Below are 17198 nucleotides of genomic sequence, written 5' to 3' on the forward strand. Positions count from 1 at the left end.
TTCATCATCTTGCAAGACCACTTCAAAATTGAATGAGTCTCTGTCCAAGAAACTTTATAACCAAACTCACACCCGAACCACACCGGTCCAACCCAATCACACTCAAATAGAAGGTGCTCTACCGATTCCAGCTGCTTGTCGCAAATAGGACAATAACCAGACTCTGCACATTTCCCGTTGAACAGATTTTCCTTTGCGGCTAGCAAGTTCTTACATACTCTCCACCAAAAATGACGGATTTTCAGAGGGACATTAGAGACCAAATGAATTTCCAAAGGTTCTTAGGGAGCTGGAAAGACGAAGGCGGTCTGTAAATGAGCTCCTTTTCTTTCTTTTTCAAAGCAACATGATAACTCGACTTCACCAAAAAAGAGCCCTTAGACTCGAAATGCCAAACCAAAGAATCCTTCATACCTCTTCCGAAATTGGAATAGTACAAATAGCTTCAACTTTCTTCATCGAAACTATGCTCACTACTACAAAAATAAATAAAGATCACACTTTTTTTTGTGATGTATATTATTTAATCACACTTTTTAAATTTTATTAAAATGTGATTAAAATGAGTCATTTTTAATCACACATTTTAAGTGTGCTTAATAACATTTAGATCACACCTTTTAAGTGTGATTAAAAATATTTAGATCACATCTTTTAAGTGTAATTAATAACATATAAATCACACATTTTAAGTGTGATTTAAAATATTTAGATAACATCTTTTAAGTGTGATTAATAACTAATAAAATCTATGATAAAAAAAGAGTTTGACATATTTGAAAAATAATCAATATTATTTTTGTATGCACATTTGAAAATGTAACACATTATATACTATACTTTGAATCATAACCACATATTGAATGGAATAACGTCATATATTTCATAAATGAAAATTAAATGTTCAAAAGTATATACAAAGAAATTAAATAAAAAAAATTTAACTGTGCTTACATATATTAAAAAATGAAAAAAAAAAAACTTAAAAAAAACTAAGTTCTTTAATTCTTTGACCATATTTTGCATCTCTGCAAAAAATTTCTGACTTGAAAAATGAAAACACAGATTAATTCAGAAACCGCAGGAACATATGAATAAACTAACTATTTATAGAGACTATTCTAGTCTTACAAAAGATACAGTTGGACTTTTTCTCATTATACTGACTCTTCATCTCCTGCTTCAATAGAAAAAGAATAACAACTATGATTGAATAATCAATTCTTATGGAAAAAGTGGACCAAATATCTTAAAATAGCTTAATATAAACTATGACTACAGGGCAACAATGATCAGGAGAAGGAACAGGGTTATGCAAACATTTTATCCATGCCCTTGAATATAGGAAAACTCACGTGTTAAAAGATTTCAGCAATTAACTCATCATCAGACATGAACATGCAGAAAACAAATTAATATCCAGAAGAGAGCTGTCATCTCCATTTAAAAATTGATAATTTTTCCAAGACATGAACATGCAGAAAACAAATTGCTCCATTTCTTAAACCACATAAAACAATTCGTCCCTGCAACAACAGATGAGTTTGTTACATTGAAATCATATAGTGATAGTCTGTTAACCACAGATAAAGGTTATGTAATGATAATAGATAAAAAATTATCAAATAAAAAATGTAATGATAATATATAAAAGTACAGTAATGCCATTTATAAATCTTGAGATGAGGTCAATATCTACCAAGAAAAAAGTTGTTGACTTGATTATGCAAAGCCTGTTAACTGTTGATGTGCAAATTCTGAATTACATATTGGTGCCACATGGAACCTAATGGAATTAAGATTTTAGTCAAGTAAGTTTTATGTCAAGTTTTCTAGGTTAATGTGTTGCAAATATTTTAATATGAAGTTTGTGTACTCTCAGAATTCTTGACTAGACAGAACCAAAAACAAAAAAGAGTGATCCACTTAGTAATCTAAAAAAATAAGGAAGCAGACGTGAAAATAGACAATTTAGAAACATTTGTATGGAATCTTAAATGTGCATAATTACCGAATGATCAAGTTGTAGTGACAAAACGTTACTTTTACGACGAAACACCCATGATTGCACACCAGTTTCCAGATTTACCAAGGCAGCTCCAAGATCGGTGCCTATACCAACCAAAAGTAAGAACAAAACAAACAGGAGAAAAACATGAAATATTAGTCATTTAACAGAGTCCTGACATTTTCAATAGGGCCACGACCTGTTAATGTCATTAGTACTTGTGAACTAATAAAGCATGCTAATAACGGTAAAATAAAAACTATAGTAAAAATAATAATAAATAGATGAAAGTGCAGAGCTCAAACAGGAGTCTTTTAGCCAGGAATGAACACGTAAATCTTGGGTAATTCAAACCCACCACCCATGCCAAATGAACTTTGACATGGATTTCCAGTGCAGGGATAAAAAATTTAATCCTACATGACAAAATTTTCAGAACAGTGTAATTATATAAATCATTTTGTGTTTTATGATTTGTTGCAGGTTCAGAGTATCTAAATATATCCACATACCATAACAATATCTTGGGGATCCACCTGCCAAGAAAACAAATATTCAAATGTCATCTTGTGAGTGACTGCATATTGTGCAATCAACACCAAACGAAAAAATATATAAATATGAGAAACATGCAGGAGAAAAGATGGGATGCCCAACCTGCTTTCACATTGTTACTAATGAAGCCTCATTGTGTGAGATTAACATCAGACACTCAGATTTATGTGATAACTGTAGGCTTCTCCCTTCCAGTGAAGTCCTTAGCTTTGATACAAAATAATACCTCAAACAGTGCCTTGGTTCAATGCATTTCCTATAGTGGGAATCGTCTGCATTACTTGTCGCAATTTTGCAGATTCTTTTACCTATAATAACGGGTATGATATTAAGGTGCTGAAAATGATTTCTCACTAGTTCTAACTTCACAAACCCTAAATAAAAGGAAGTACCTCTCTAGCAGCAGCATTAATTGTGTTCAAGTTACATCTTAAGTCATTCACCTGAACAAGTTTGAAGATATAATATAAGCACAAACGGCTAGAAATAATAATAGCATTTGTTCTAAGATAATACACAAAAAAAAAAAAGTCCCAAATCAATATACCTAACTGGAAAAAGTAATTCTGAACGCAAATACTCATAATTTGGACTCCACTCGCGAGACATTCATCAAGTCCTGGAAAAATTGAAATGTTCATCAAGCACAAAATTTGTTATCAATACCTATACAGGATTTTTGCACTTCCCTTCCCTCTATCATCAAACCAAAACAAAAACCTGTTCATACTTTCCAAGCATATTGTTGGTCCCATTGTAGTTCTGAAAGAAAGAAAAATCAGTAAGAAACAAATAAAATAGTTAAATATAATTTTGAAATCATCTTAAGAGATAAAAAGAAGGGAGTACACCAGATAAAAGTGTACCACAGCTCAAGAAACCAACTAATGAGTAATTTTGAAGTTAATACAAAACCTTTTCGTTTTTCAACATATGCCTAAGTCAAATACATACTATGACATCAAAATATCACATAATTACAACTCAAACCCAACAAATTGAGAGAGAGAGGGGTATGGAAGTGTACCTTCAGCATTGTCATTTCTTCTTTTGTAGGACAAAATTTAATGAGATTTTCTACTTGATCAATGTCCAGGGCTAAAGAATCCAAAGCCAGAACAACATTCTGGAAATAAAGCATTAGAACCCCAAAGCATATATAATTGACATGTCACATATACATATACTAGAGATAACCCGTGCCTGAAGGCACTGACAACAATTTTTTTGATATCAAGTGCTACGAAACTCAGTAAGAATAAATCAATTCAAAATGATAATATTACTCCGATTTAAAACTTCACCTATGATACACAATCCTAAAGGCATTGATAATTCTAAAGCTAATAAATTTAAGAATGTTAATCCTATCTAATTCAGCCTGCCTAAACAAAGAATAACTTAGGATTCAACTCTTTTGTCCCCTACAATATATTGAGAAAGAGTAAAATTATTGAATGGACATCCTATAACTTTTAAATGCACAATAAACTTGTAAGAGAACTGTAGTAACCTGTGTGGTTGTATTTTCATTTTCTTTGTTTTCAAAAACAAAAACAATGAAAAGTTAAAAAACATCCATCATTTTCAAATCCCGCAAAAACCAATTCCAAAAATTTGAAAACATTTATGGTTGCCTACCCATCAATATGATAACGAAGTATAGGTTTCATTCTAGCACATATTCTCTAACCCCTAAATTGATAATGAACACAATCCCCGTATGCACACTAAAAAAAATGAAATGCGGTCCAGCAAGTTAGCGAGAGGAAGAATGTCATCCCTAGTGTTGTCCTGAACTTCCCAATTCCCATTTTGCAGCCTCCACAATCAACCATTTAATGGGAGGGTTGGGAAAGGGGGCAGTCCCATTCAAAAATCATGCCTATGCATCATGTTACAACAGCTTTGGGAATTTATTCCTAAGTCTCAAAAATTATTGGCCTATTAAAAGATATAGAAAATTTAAGTCAAGAAAAATAAAAAACCAAAATTAATGTACAATATACAGACAGCGAGAGCGCGAGGGGGGGGGCAGCGGCGGTGTTGGGGGCTGAAGTCCTTTCGGATATGTAAGTTTACTAACTCTCTGTTTCTGCTTCAGGACATAGCATCCCTCCGTCGATGTCACCATCTTTCTTATCAGAAGCAACCTCAGTCTTCTCCTCTTCCACTATGCTCCTCTGCTGCAACTCCTACTTCAACCTTGTGATCTTATCATCCTTCTCTTCTACACTATCTTGCAAGATAAGCACCTGTAATAGAATAGAACCCATGTTCAAATTGTACATCTCAATCAAGCAATCTCAGCTGCACACAATGTCATCAGTTCTAGTGTATTTGTAAATTAAGCTCGTCTCATTGCGTGTTCAATGTTAGATAAAAAGACACATAATTTCTTGCCAATTTGGACCATCCAAACCATACCAGAGATTCTTTAACAAAAAGCTGTAACATTTGAAACATTTAAGACTATAGCCATAATTAAATTAAACCATCAATGGCCAATTGAAAGTTGAACATGCAGCTTTTTCATAAAACCAGCAGCAGCATAATCAAACAGAACAGAACAAAAAAAAACCCAAAAACCAGAGCAAAAATCCCAGCAAAACAGCACACAACATCAGCAAAAATTAGCAGAACTGAGAATGAAGACCCAAGACAACTCCTGAGTTATTAAAAATTGAAAACAACTCCATTAATTGAGAATGAAGCTCCACTGATATGAAGATTTCAGCCAAATTGTAAAAGATACATTGTAAATTCTTAAATGAGATCAATAATCTTAACACTAATGCATCTGTTGCTAAAGTAGTCCACCCTACGTTTATTTGCAGGGATTAGGAGGACATAGACTGTGCAGACTGGGACAGCCTTCAATAATCCGATGAAACCTTGTACAGGGCAGGAAGCCGGCTTGATTCGAGATGATGTCACGGTTTCTATACATGGGTTTTTACCAAGGAAGCATAAGAAAGAGTGTAGACTTTCATTAGCCCAGAGTAGTTGTCTGAAACTTAAATAGACATTAATGTACATTGTATTTTCTAAAGAAATCATGTATTTTGCAAGGTTCATTTTTAATTTAAATATATAAGAACCTCAGTAGTGGATGGTCAAATGTAGTATGTAGATCCATGTTGTAGGTTATATACATACATGCTTTACCTTACTTTACTTTGTATGATTTCTCTGCTTTGCTTTGCTCTAAAATTTAACTCGTGTGGTTAAGATTTATTTGCATAGGCACTTTCAAGTTGTGTTTGGGATCTTGCATTTGTGCAGTGAAAAAAGAAGGGAAAGAATTTGTGTGTGTGTGTGTGTGTGTATTTTTTTTCTTTTTTTATAAATTTTAAAACCACCCTCTATTTCATTTGCAAGTTCTTTATTGTTTTTTCTTCACAAATCAAATTTCCCAAGTTCTCTGTAAATGTGTACATCAAATACAAACCCCTTGGGTTTTTGATGGCTGGTTCTTATTCTAAAAGATACAAATTTTATAGAAGGAACTTCCTATTGAAATTTGGTTTGTAAGGGAAGGAGGTCAAGAGCTTTATGAAACCACCTGAAATGGAAAGAAGTCATCGAACTACCTGAAATTGCAACCACCAAACAATGCTGAAAAACCATGAAAGGGTCTGTCAAATTAGAAACCTGTGACAGAACCAAAAAAATAACCAAAACAGAACCCTAAAATAACAAAACATCTATCAAAAACATCTAAATTTTTAACAAAATAGAACCAACAAAAAAACAAAAAGAATTTTATGAAGCGTTCAATTGGTGGAAATGATTCAGCATGGTCCCCCAGCTTTAATTTGCATGTTTGAGTGAAACAAAAAGAAAAAAAAAATGCTCTGAAGCTTAGAAAGTTTTTTGTAAAAAAAATCTTAGAAAGTTTTTAGAAGGACACAAATCTGAAATGATTTAACAAATCCAAATCAAACTCAATGATTTAACACAAATCAAACTCTAGCATAGAAACAAAACAAATCTGAAATCTATATAAACAAATCCAACACTCTGTTTTTCTTTCTGTGAGTGAAGCAAAAAGAAAACAAAAAGAATCACAAAGAAAACTTCTTATTTACTGCAAAGTAAACAAAATCTATTTCAATTAATTTCTAAATCTATTTAATTGATACAAATATATACCCACATTGAAACTTCTCTTCTTCTTTTTTCTTTTTTCTTTTTTTTTTTTTTTTTTTAAAGCAAAGAATACAAAATCATGTTCACTGTTATCTCACATGTGCAGAGAGTTACATATATACACACATGAAACTACTTATTTGATTTCCAACTAAGAAAAAAAGATCCAATTCAATTCATTTTAAATATGTTTCTGTTTAATTTTTTTTTTTTTTTTTTCTAGCAAAGAATACCAAATCCGGTTTAATTGATGTCCAAATCTCATATGACCAAACAAATACATATTTCATTTGGTTCAGCTTTAATTTCCATGTTTGAGTGAAACAAAAAGAAGAAAAAAAAATGTTCTGAACCTTTCATTTGGTTCAGTTTATGTATTCAGAGAAGATAAAAATGTTCTCAATTTATGTTCCCAAATTCAGCCTGAAGACCCCAATAAATCCAATAAAAAATTACCGATCATAAAGGAAAAAATAGAAAACCCAATACACATAACCAATAAACCCAATAGAAAACCCCAACCTGACAGAGAAAGTAAACTCATGCCAGGAACCTTTGTAAGAGGAGAGAAACTTCGTAAAGGAAAAAATACATATAAAGCCTTCATAAATCAAAATACACATAACCCCTGGAACTTCTAAGTGAAACTTCTAAGCAAAAATCAAGTGAAACTTCTAAAAGGAGAGAAACCCACAAAAATATCACTTGCAAATTTGTAAGTTATAGTTTACCTCTGAATGGTTGCAATGTCGTCGCAAGAGGAGAGAGGCAAATTAGGAGGGCGAGAGAAGAGAGTCCGTGGTCGGTGGTCGAAAGAAGAGAGGAGAGCAAGAGGCGAGGAGAGGGAGAGAGAGAAGAGCGTATGAAAGAGAAGGGATATCTCTGAAATGAGAGAGGAAGGATTTGGGCAGAGATGAAACAGGAGAGAGGAAAAGCAAAGGCCAAATCTGAACCATCCAGAGTGAATAACAATATTGATCTCAATCATTGAAATGTCCTTGTAGGACAAATGAGAATGAGACATTTTTAGCCCTTGGATTGAAGCAATCTAATGATTCATATTTTGACACATAGACATTTTCAATTTTGAATTCAAAATCAGCCTTCTATTGTTATATAGATATCTGAGGCACACAATATATATACATACTGAAATCATACATAAGGAGGGGGTTTGGGGTTTGAAAAATACGAAATGTGGTTTAGATTTCCATACTTACCACATCTGCAAAATTAATTTAACTCCTAATAAAATTAATAAAATTCAAACTAATAATAGATTAATTTAAGTCCTAATAGATTAATTTTGCAAACTAATAAAATTCAAATGTTATCGAATGTTACAAACTAATAAATTCGAATGTTATTAAAATGCTATCCAAACTAATAAACATGTGTTTTATGCAATAAATAAAACTCAAACTAAGGCCTTGTTTAATTAACAGGTTAATAAAATAGTAACACTAATACTACCAATCAAACATGCCCTAAGTGTCATTCAAGGAGAAAAGAAAAAAGAAAAAAAACAAAGATTAATTTAACTCCTATCTATATTGGTTAAATATGAAACATTAGATAAAAAGTCAAAAACTAATACAAAAAATAAATCCATTTAACACAAAAAACATGCCCTAAGAGGCAGAGGAATGTATGTTTATTTTCTTCTTCCAATTTTTCATTTTTTTTATTTTTAAAAAAAAAAGCCCACTTCCGTTTTGTTAATTAATTGGCATAGGCTTTGTTAGACATGGCTTTCTCAGACATGGCTTCTCAATATTATGTATACATACTGGAATCATATATAAATAGGGGGTTTAGGGTTTAGGATTTAGGATTTGGAATCATACATATAGATTAATTTAAAAATAAAAGATTAATTTAACTCCTATCTATATTGGTTAAATTTGAAACATTAGCTAAAAAGTAAAAAATTAATACAAAAAACCAACCCATTCTTTTCTCAACCCACAAAAAATAAACCCATCCAACACAAAAAATGTATGTTTCTTTTCTTCTTCCAATTTCCAATTTTTTTTTTTTTTTTATATAAAAAAACACTCTTTTTCGTAATGTAAAATTAGAATTCTCTAATCAGAAAGACCCACTTAAGTCTTCATTCCAATGATTTTATCAATCAACAGCTTTTCAAAACCATAGAAAATCAACATCCATTTTCCATTAAAGAATCAAACCCATTGGATGATGTTTCCACAATAGATGTTTGCCTGCCACTATTGATGTTTATTTTACCAACTATTGGTTCAGAAGATAATTAAATATAGGTCTAAGAAACTTTCACAGATTATCACAAATTAAAGCCATAGCATCAAGAATATCCTATTGGTTCAGAAGATAATTACCAACTACAACAAACAAAATTATAAAAAGTGAGCAATAACAGATAATTATCAAGAAGATGAATAATGGGTGTTTCAATAAAGAGTCACAGGGGACCAAAAAAAACTTTCTCCAAAGAAAATCTGTGCAAGATGTGTGTGTGTGTGTGTGTGTGAGAGAGAGAGAGAGAGAGAGAGAGCTTACAGATAAGAGAAGGAGAGGATTCAAGCGAAAGGTATGAAGAGCTGTGAGGAAAAAGTTGTACTGAATCCTGAAGTTCTGAAAGCAACAAATGCAAAGAAGATTGTTAATTTGCCAAACACAGCATTGTGTCTTCCCAAAGAAAATTTGAAAGAGATGAGAGGAGTACATGTGTGAGAGTGAGAGGGTGTGTTCAAAAACAGAGCCATCATATTACATTTTCAGACATTTTGACAAAGAGACAAAAACAGAGGGTGTGTGTTCAAAATTATATATATAATACACACAAATAAATAAATAGGATTGGTTTGGTCACTACCTTCAGATAAACTAACCATATAAAAAACCATATCAGATGTGTGATAGTGAAATGTTGGGTAAAAAGTTTTTTTGGTATAAAGAAATAAATGAAAGTTTTTTTGAGTAAAAAGTTTTTTTGGTATAAAGAAATAGGGCACTACCTTGAGAGGAAGGAAAAATGAAAAAAAAAATAATAATAATTCCAAATTCCACCATGGAATAGTATTCAACAAACGGCTTATTTGGTATAACTTTTTATTAATTGAAAGTTTGATAATTTTTTTTTGGGTAAATAAAAAAAAAATTGGGTGAATAAAGTTTGATAATTAAATAGTAAAAGAAGCAATACGACACATACTTTCAAAATAAAAAATAAAATAAAAACACCATATATTAATTGAACCAAACAACACCAAAAACTTATACATGAATCATGATATCTACTCATTTCTTTCTCAAGAGTAAAAATCTGTCGTAGCAATGAAGACATGCATGGAGAAATTCTCATTAATCTACCAAAAAAAAAAAAGAAAATCCAAAATTGACAGCCTGAAGTCATGGAGATTCCTAGAGAGAGAATTTTATATATACTGGTCCCGTGATTGAATTTTAATTTTCCCTTGTATGCATTAGAATATTTGACGTACAGTGATTGAATATAAAGATTCTTAGGATGTGATTGTTTATGTTATTATTTTTATATAGAGAATTTATGAGTGACCAAACCAATCCTATGTGTAAAACTCCTCAGATTTTGAACACACACCAATCCAAACCAAACCAAACCAAACCAAAGCAATAAATATATAATTTTGGTTATATATATAAATACATAGGATTGGTATCAAACCCATTTCATAAATCAAAACCATGTAAAAAATAAAATATTTCGAACTAACCATATCAGATTAAGAGAAATAGGAAATTATATAACTCTTCTTGATAAAAGCATATATATATACAGGAAATGTTTATAACATAACTCATTCAAATGTTTCAAAACAGGAAACATGTTTTTTAGAGGAAACTGTTCTTGAGAAACATTTCAAAAAGAGTTTTGAAATGTTAACTCTTCTTGAGAGGGTGTGCTTTTATCAAGAAGAGTTTTGAAATGTTTCTCAAGAACAGTTTTGAAATGTTAACATGTTTATAACATAACTCATTCAAATAGGAAATGTTTCTTAGGAAATTAATTTGAAATGTTTCAAATTAACCATATCAAGAAGAGTTATTTTAAATTTTTACATATATATATATATATACATATGTATATACACATATACATATATATACCATAAATTGTTCTGAAATATGTGTATGTGTATGTGTATATATATACATATGTTAACATTTCAAAACTGTTCTTGAGAAACATTTCAAGTTGATTGGTTGTAAAATGTTTATAATACCAAGATTCCCCTTCAAGTTGATTGGTTGTAAAATGTTTATAATATGTTTATAATACCAAGATTCCAACAAATTGGGAATCAAACAAATCAGACCCAACAAACAATCAGACCCAACAAATCAAACATTTCAAGTTGATTGGATTTAATTCCCTATACCAATCAGACCCAACAAACAAACGAAAATTCCTATAAAATAACAAACGAAAAAATACAGCTAACGTTTTCCACTTTTCCAATAATTTTATCCAAACCAAGCAAATTCTAGAAGAATTAAATCCAGAATATATTTTTTTCCAGGGAAAATCAAAGAGAAAATAAATTGGGGGTTTAAGCAAGGGAAAATAAATTGGCTTCTCAAGAAATATATATAGACATATACATATATATAGATATATTTTTATACATACTGAAATCATATATAATCACATCTATGTTAATGAAATCATATATAATCACATCCCTGTTAATGAAATCATATATAGATCATATATACATATATAAAATTATGTATATAATCACATTCGCATTCATTCGGGTGATCCACACACATTTAATTTATATACATGATTTGCATTTGAGGCAACCACACACATTTGAGGCACACAATATTGAAGTTTATAATTCACAAAAACCCCTAATGCATCACAGAACCAATACAAAGAGCTCCACTTTTGATTGAATCCAGAAACCAAAAATTATTCACAGAAAATGCTAATGAAACAAATATATGGAATTGAGATAAGACAAACAAATATACGTAACTGAATGAAATCGAAAGGGCTTGAGAAGACAAACCATTGTTCTGTTAGTGAGATCGAGTGGAGGACAGTCCAGCGAGATCGAAACCATTGTTCTGTTTGCACGGGTCATCCACACACATTTATCATATATAATCATATATAAAATTATGTATATATTACACACAAATGCATATACATACATACATTCGGTCTCCGAACCTGTGAATCTCCCATCTCTGAATCAAGCGGGAAGAGACTAATAGGGGGTTTGGGGTTCGGTCGCCGGCAAGGGTTGGGCTCCGACAGGGTAACACGTCTGATGGAGAGAGAGAGAGAAGGGGGGTCTGATTTCAAAATTTGAAATAAAAAACCAGCAACAAAGAGATGAGAGTGTGGGAGAGAGAGAGGATGTGGGTTCAAAATGGAGAGTTTAACACTGTGAGCCCTTGGATTAAGTTCAATCCAATAATTTATATTTTGACAAACAGACAGAAGTCCTATCAAGGAAAAAAAACTGAGCTTCCTTATTATATAGATATATATAATTTAAAGCCAAGAGAGTGACCACTGAAAGCATCAGTGCCATCCAAGACATGCCTCTCATAGCAAGCAACGAGACAGAAACTTTCATAGTTCAACTAGAACCATATTGGGTATACCGTCACAATAAAGCAATTCAGTTCCTCTATGTGTATATCAATTCCCACACAAACAGAGTGCCGGACTCTGACAATTGAAGTTGGAGAAGAGCAGTGGCTTCATGGCTTCTTCTCTGCCAAATTGCCAGCCGTTTGAGTTCGCCACCAAGTATTACGCAAGCACGGGGGACAGTTATGTGAGACAGAGCAGTTTCTTTGGAGGGAAAGCAGTTTTAAATCAAGGTGTTGGGTACTCTGTTATTCTTTGATTTGGGGCCTTCTTTGTTGTCTTCACCTCCTTCCTGGTATTACCCCATTCCTATCTCTACACTGCATTATTATTCATAAGGTTCACACTTGTAATTAGTGTCAATATTGAATAAACCCACTATTTGGGGAATTGTGTCTCATAAAATGGGTGTATTGAGAAATTTTGTGGGTGTATTTAGAATTATCCAGAATCTTGTTGAAAAGTTTTAGCCATTGGAATCCTAAAAAATCCCCACATAAAATCTTCTCGTGCCTCATGGATTTGCACTTATTTTTCACTGAAGGATAAGCTTAGTGGAAGTGTAGATGGTAATGACCAACACCATTATGGTGGTGTTTGGGAACAAGGAAGACAGGCTATTTTAGCCCCAAATTCCAAAAAAAAAACCTTTTAGTCTCAAATTATCCCACCTAACTCATTGATTTAAAATAAAATAAAAAAAAAAAAAAAGGGAAAAGCAGCAACTGTCTAGCAGCACAACAGCCTACACTGTCACCAACAGTGTAGGTTTCAGACAGTGAAATGACGCTCTTACCCCTATAGATCAATTTTGGAAAAAATAAGGTTAGGGGCAAATTTGTCATTTCAACTTTAAATATCATTTCAAACACACTTTTCAATACAACAATCAACCCAAAAATTTAACCCAACTTCCTAAACACAAAAACTAAAATAGCCTACTAAAATAGCTAAAAAGCTAAAATGCCTAAAAAAAAAGCCATTTCCCAAACACCCACTATATGACCTTTACATGAATAATAATTTGAGACTGCCCCTTCCACATAGAATCATTAACAGCTATTTGAAACTCCAAACTAGCGTGAATTATCTTTTTGTTTCTTTACCATTATTGCTGCTTGTTTAAATTGAAACAACAAACTATGAATTAATTTGCCAGGTTTGGCTAGAGAAGCGATATGTTGGATCGTGCCACACATCGGAATGGTTAAACACTGCAGGTAGGAATGTTAAAACAGGACTCATTGCTAGTGTGATTGAACCTCTGTATAACACCAGCCTCTAGTATAATTTATAGCAACATGATTCTACAATTAGAGAAAAATTTAGTCTTGGCATGGAAAAAACACAAACATGCGCACATGCAGATGCTTGGATATACTTCAACCACTGCACAAATCACATGCATACTCATAACATTGACATCTTTCAAAAGAGGATGGCGGCCTTTTAAAAGTCCAAGTTCCACAGCTGCAAGCCACTGCACATACCACATGCATACTCATAACATTGACAGTTGCACAAGGGATATTTACATTGGCCAAAATCCTAGTATACCACTATCAAACATGTCCATTCCATATCAATAAAACCAGAAAATCATTACACATGGTGATGGTGGCGAGATCAGTATCACACATGTAGACACATAACATTCAAACAATACCAAAATAACTGAAATAGGCATAAAATGAAATTATTTTTCCCAATAAAATAATTTTTGAAAATATTGGTACTCCTTCAACCCCAAATAACTAAGTAGTCCAATAGTTCTTTTACTTTAATACAAAATTGACACATCAACACTAAAAACAAACTTAGGATTCATAAAATCATTCTTGGAAATAACCAACTTTCAGGAGCTTCCTAAATAAGCTTGGGCCAGCCAAAATGATATTTTTTACTCTTCTTTATTGTGACAGTTTGGAGACTAACTTTAGTGTGGCAGTTTGAAACAAAGCAGTGGTCGCAAAGTCCCATTGTGGTTGTGTTTTGAGCTTATCTTAGCACAGGGAAAAAAAATGTTGCATTAGTTTTGGAACACTAGTTTTAGTTACCTAAAATTGGCCTATTTGACTTAACATTAACCTTGATATTTTGGAACTAAAAATTATGAAAACAAGATTAAGGGGCAGAAACTAGATACTCACTCAAAGCCTGCTTGAAAAGAGCTTGAGCAGAGCACTCAGTGGTTTCTAAAAAAAATGTAAAAATTCCAAGAGGCTCCTTCTCGTAGCCTGCTCAAAGAGCGGTCACATGGGTGACAACATTACATGAAAGAGAACAGGGATAGTAGTGTGCTTGAGCTGGGTAACACGCACAAGTCTTTGTAATTCATGCAATGTCTTTTCTAAACAAACTATAAATAGACATTAGGCTAAGGGCTCTCAGAAAACTCTGATTTATTAATCAGTGAAGAGACTTGAATGTTCTAATGATTCAATAGCTTTAAATGATTGTTTTCTTTTGCCCAAAGTCCATGGACCAAAAAACATGGTTGAGACCATTGCAAAATCATTAGATCATCAGATTGACAACACAAGCATAATCATAATGTCAATCTTCGGCAAGGAACATCAAATTCAACATCAATTCATTCCACTAAACCACCGCAAAATCATAGGAATCTCAAAATGCAAGCGAAAATCAGCATGTAAGAACCAGAAAACAAGAGCTAGAGAAAGAGAAAGTACCGTGAAAACGTTCTTCGAAGTAGACTTCGACTGAAGCGATCACGAAGAGGACCTTTTTGTTCAATCCCAAAACGAGCAATCACGGAAGTGAAAACACATTCAATAAGGGTGTGAAAACCCTAGAAATCAAAATCAAAGAGAAATGAGAGAGAAGAATTGGAACACATAAATTCAAGGCTTAGAATCGAATTAATCGAATAGATATGCAAACACAGAATTAATCGAATCCGTGGAAGGGGCTTAGAATCAGAATTGATCTCCAAGTTCGGAATCGGACACCAAGCTCGGAGTGACAGCCGCTGGTGGGGGTCGGTGGTGGTGCTCGTGCGTTTGTGTGAGACGCCGATGGAGATAGAGAGAGAGAGATGTATGAATGCAAAATTTGTGTGACTTTAATCTCAAATGCAAAGAATGTATGAAGATCTATCAGGGGATTTGAAGGTCTGATTTGTTCTCGAGGGTTTTAGGGGAGGAGTGAAGAAGAGAAACGGTTGGGTTTTATTGGCGAGTCCGTAATCCGACTCGAATAGAATGGACTTGTTTGGTAGAGCGGTGAGAAAGAGCTTATAAGTTATGCTTAAACAGCTTATACCATATAATTATGAACATAAGTTGATTTTTGACTTATAAATTAAGTATCTTCTGTCTCACTCAAAGAATAAGTTCATTTCTGACTTCCAAAATGCTATAAGTTATAAGTTATAAGCTAAACCAAACACATGCTTAAATTAAGCTGAAAGCTGAAATAAGCAGCTTTTAAGCTGCACCAAACGGGACCAATGATGAAAACATAACACTGAACCAACCCAGGGGTTGGAAATTGCTAGTTTTTTTTTTTTTTTTTTAAATTTTGAAAATATATCAAATTGAAATTTTTTTAGTTGATGTTTTCACGACATGCTAATGTATGCTGTGTAAGGGTATAACATTTTACAACATAAATGTATGTCGTCTTAAATAAAATTATTTGTATGCCGTGAAAATATATTTTTTTTTACGACATACTTTTGTAGGTCATAAAAAAATCGAATTAAAATCTTTTTTAGTAAAAGTTTTCACAACATGCTAATGCATGCCGTATAAAGTTAAAATAGTTTAAGACATGAAATATATGTCGTCTTAAGTGCAATTATTTTACGACATATTTTTGTAAGCCGTGAAAATATACATTTCTTATGGCATACTTTTGCATGTCATAAATATATGAATCAACGACTTACATGGTGTGTATGCTGTTATTGAAAAAGTATTAGCGACTTGCTAAAAAAAGAAAGGTCATAGAATGTACTAACTACGATATGCATTCGAAGCATTTCGTAAATATAAAGCCGTAAATAGTTAGTTTTGTTGTAGTGCCATCTCTCTCTCTCTCTCTCTCTCTCTCTCTCTCTCTCTCTCTCTCTCTCTCTCTCTCTCTCTCTCTCTCTCTCTCTCTCTCTCTCTCATGTGCCTTGTGATGAACCCTAGCCTTCTACATTCCTTTTAATTAAAAGTAGCCAAAGAGTTAAATGTATTTTGATTTTTTTTTTAATTTGTGTTTTGGTGTTGGCGCTTTTTTTTTAAAAAAAAATGGAAATTGTATATTCTATATAAAAATCAAATTGGAATATTTTATATAATCACACTTATTTAAAAAGTGTGATTAAAAAGTAGTAATGTATATATAATCACACTTTAATTAGAAGGTATGATTAAAAAATATATAAATAATCATACTTTAATTAGAATGTGTGATTAAAAAATATATATATATAATCACACTTATTTAAAAAATGTGATTAAAAAGTAATAGTATATATATAATCACACTTTAATTAGAAGGTGTGATTAAATATATATATATATATATATCAACAATGATTCATCCCCCCACACTCAATCAAATTAAGTGTGATTAAAATATCAATCTAATTTTTTTTATCACACTTCCAATAAAAGTTGGATATTTGTTTTTTTTTTTTTTTGGTCAAAGTGTGATCTTTAACTATTTTTGTAATAGTGGCGGTTAAGGGAATCAATTTTCCAGCTCTTGTGTTGAGCTATTTAATTTTATACTTTGAATAGAAAAAAGGAAAAGTCTTATGAAAATTAAGTTTTGGGCTAAAAATTGAGTTAAGATTAAATTCTAAGAGATTATTTTTTGTAATTCATCATT

General features: G+C 32.2%; 1 protein-coding gene and 1 long non-coding RNA gene across 40 annotated transcripts; one reads left to right on the top strand and one right to left on the bottom strand.

Annotated features, from left to right (window-relative positions):
- Window positions 1–323: 323 nt before the first annotated feature.
- LOC114261113 (uncharacterized) lies at window positions 324–15563 on the bottom strand. 39 transcript variants are annotated; one of them, XR_014345015.1, is made up of 10 exons: window positions 15044–15563; window positions 3591–3689; window positions 3284–3325; window positions 3111–3182; window positions 2956–3006; window positions 2790–2871; window positions 2521–2544; window positions 2044–2112; window positions 1700–1786; window positions 1403–1526 (listed from the first exon to the last, which is right to left on the bottom strand). XR_014345015.1 is itself a non-coding variant. In XM_082896163.1 (3 exons), exons 1-3 carry the CDS (start codon window positions 7737–7739, stop codon window positions 4759–4761), a joined length of 378 nt encoding a protein of 125 aa, XP_082752289.1. In that variant the 5' UTR covers window positions 7740–7831; the 3' UTR covers window positions 4323–4758. The 39 variants fall into 39 exon arrangements, 1 of the variants encoding a protein (XP_082752289.1); XR_014345040.1 differs by lacking the exons at window positions 1403–1526; window positions 1700–1786 and adding an exon at window positions 324–473 and having other exon boundaries at window positions 2012–2112; window positions 3116–3182; XR_014345031.1 differs by lacking the exons at window positions 1403–1526; window positions 1700–1786 and adding an exon at window positions 324–476 and having other exon boundaries at window positions 2012–2112; window positions 3116–3182.
- Window positions 12511–13681, top strand: LOC145803024 (uncharacterized). Its single transcript, XR_014345081.1, has 2 exons — window positions 12511–12645; window positions 13510–13681. It is a non-coding gene; the product is annotated as an uncharacterized LOC145803024 (long non-coding RNA).
- Window positions 15564–17198: the final 1635 nt, after the last annotated feature.

Source organism: Camellia sinensis, chromosome 1 (assembly GCF_055761805.1).
Source record: "Camellia sinensis isolate YWXY chromosome 1, ASM5576180v1, whole genome shotgun sequence".
NCBI classification, from domain to species: Eukaryota; Viridiplantae; Streptophyta; class Magnoliopsida; order Ericales; family Theaceae; genus Camellia; species Camellia sinensis.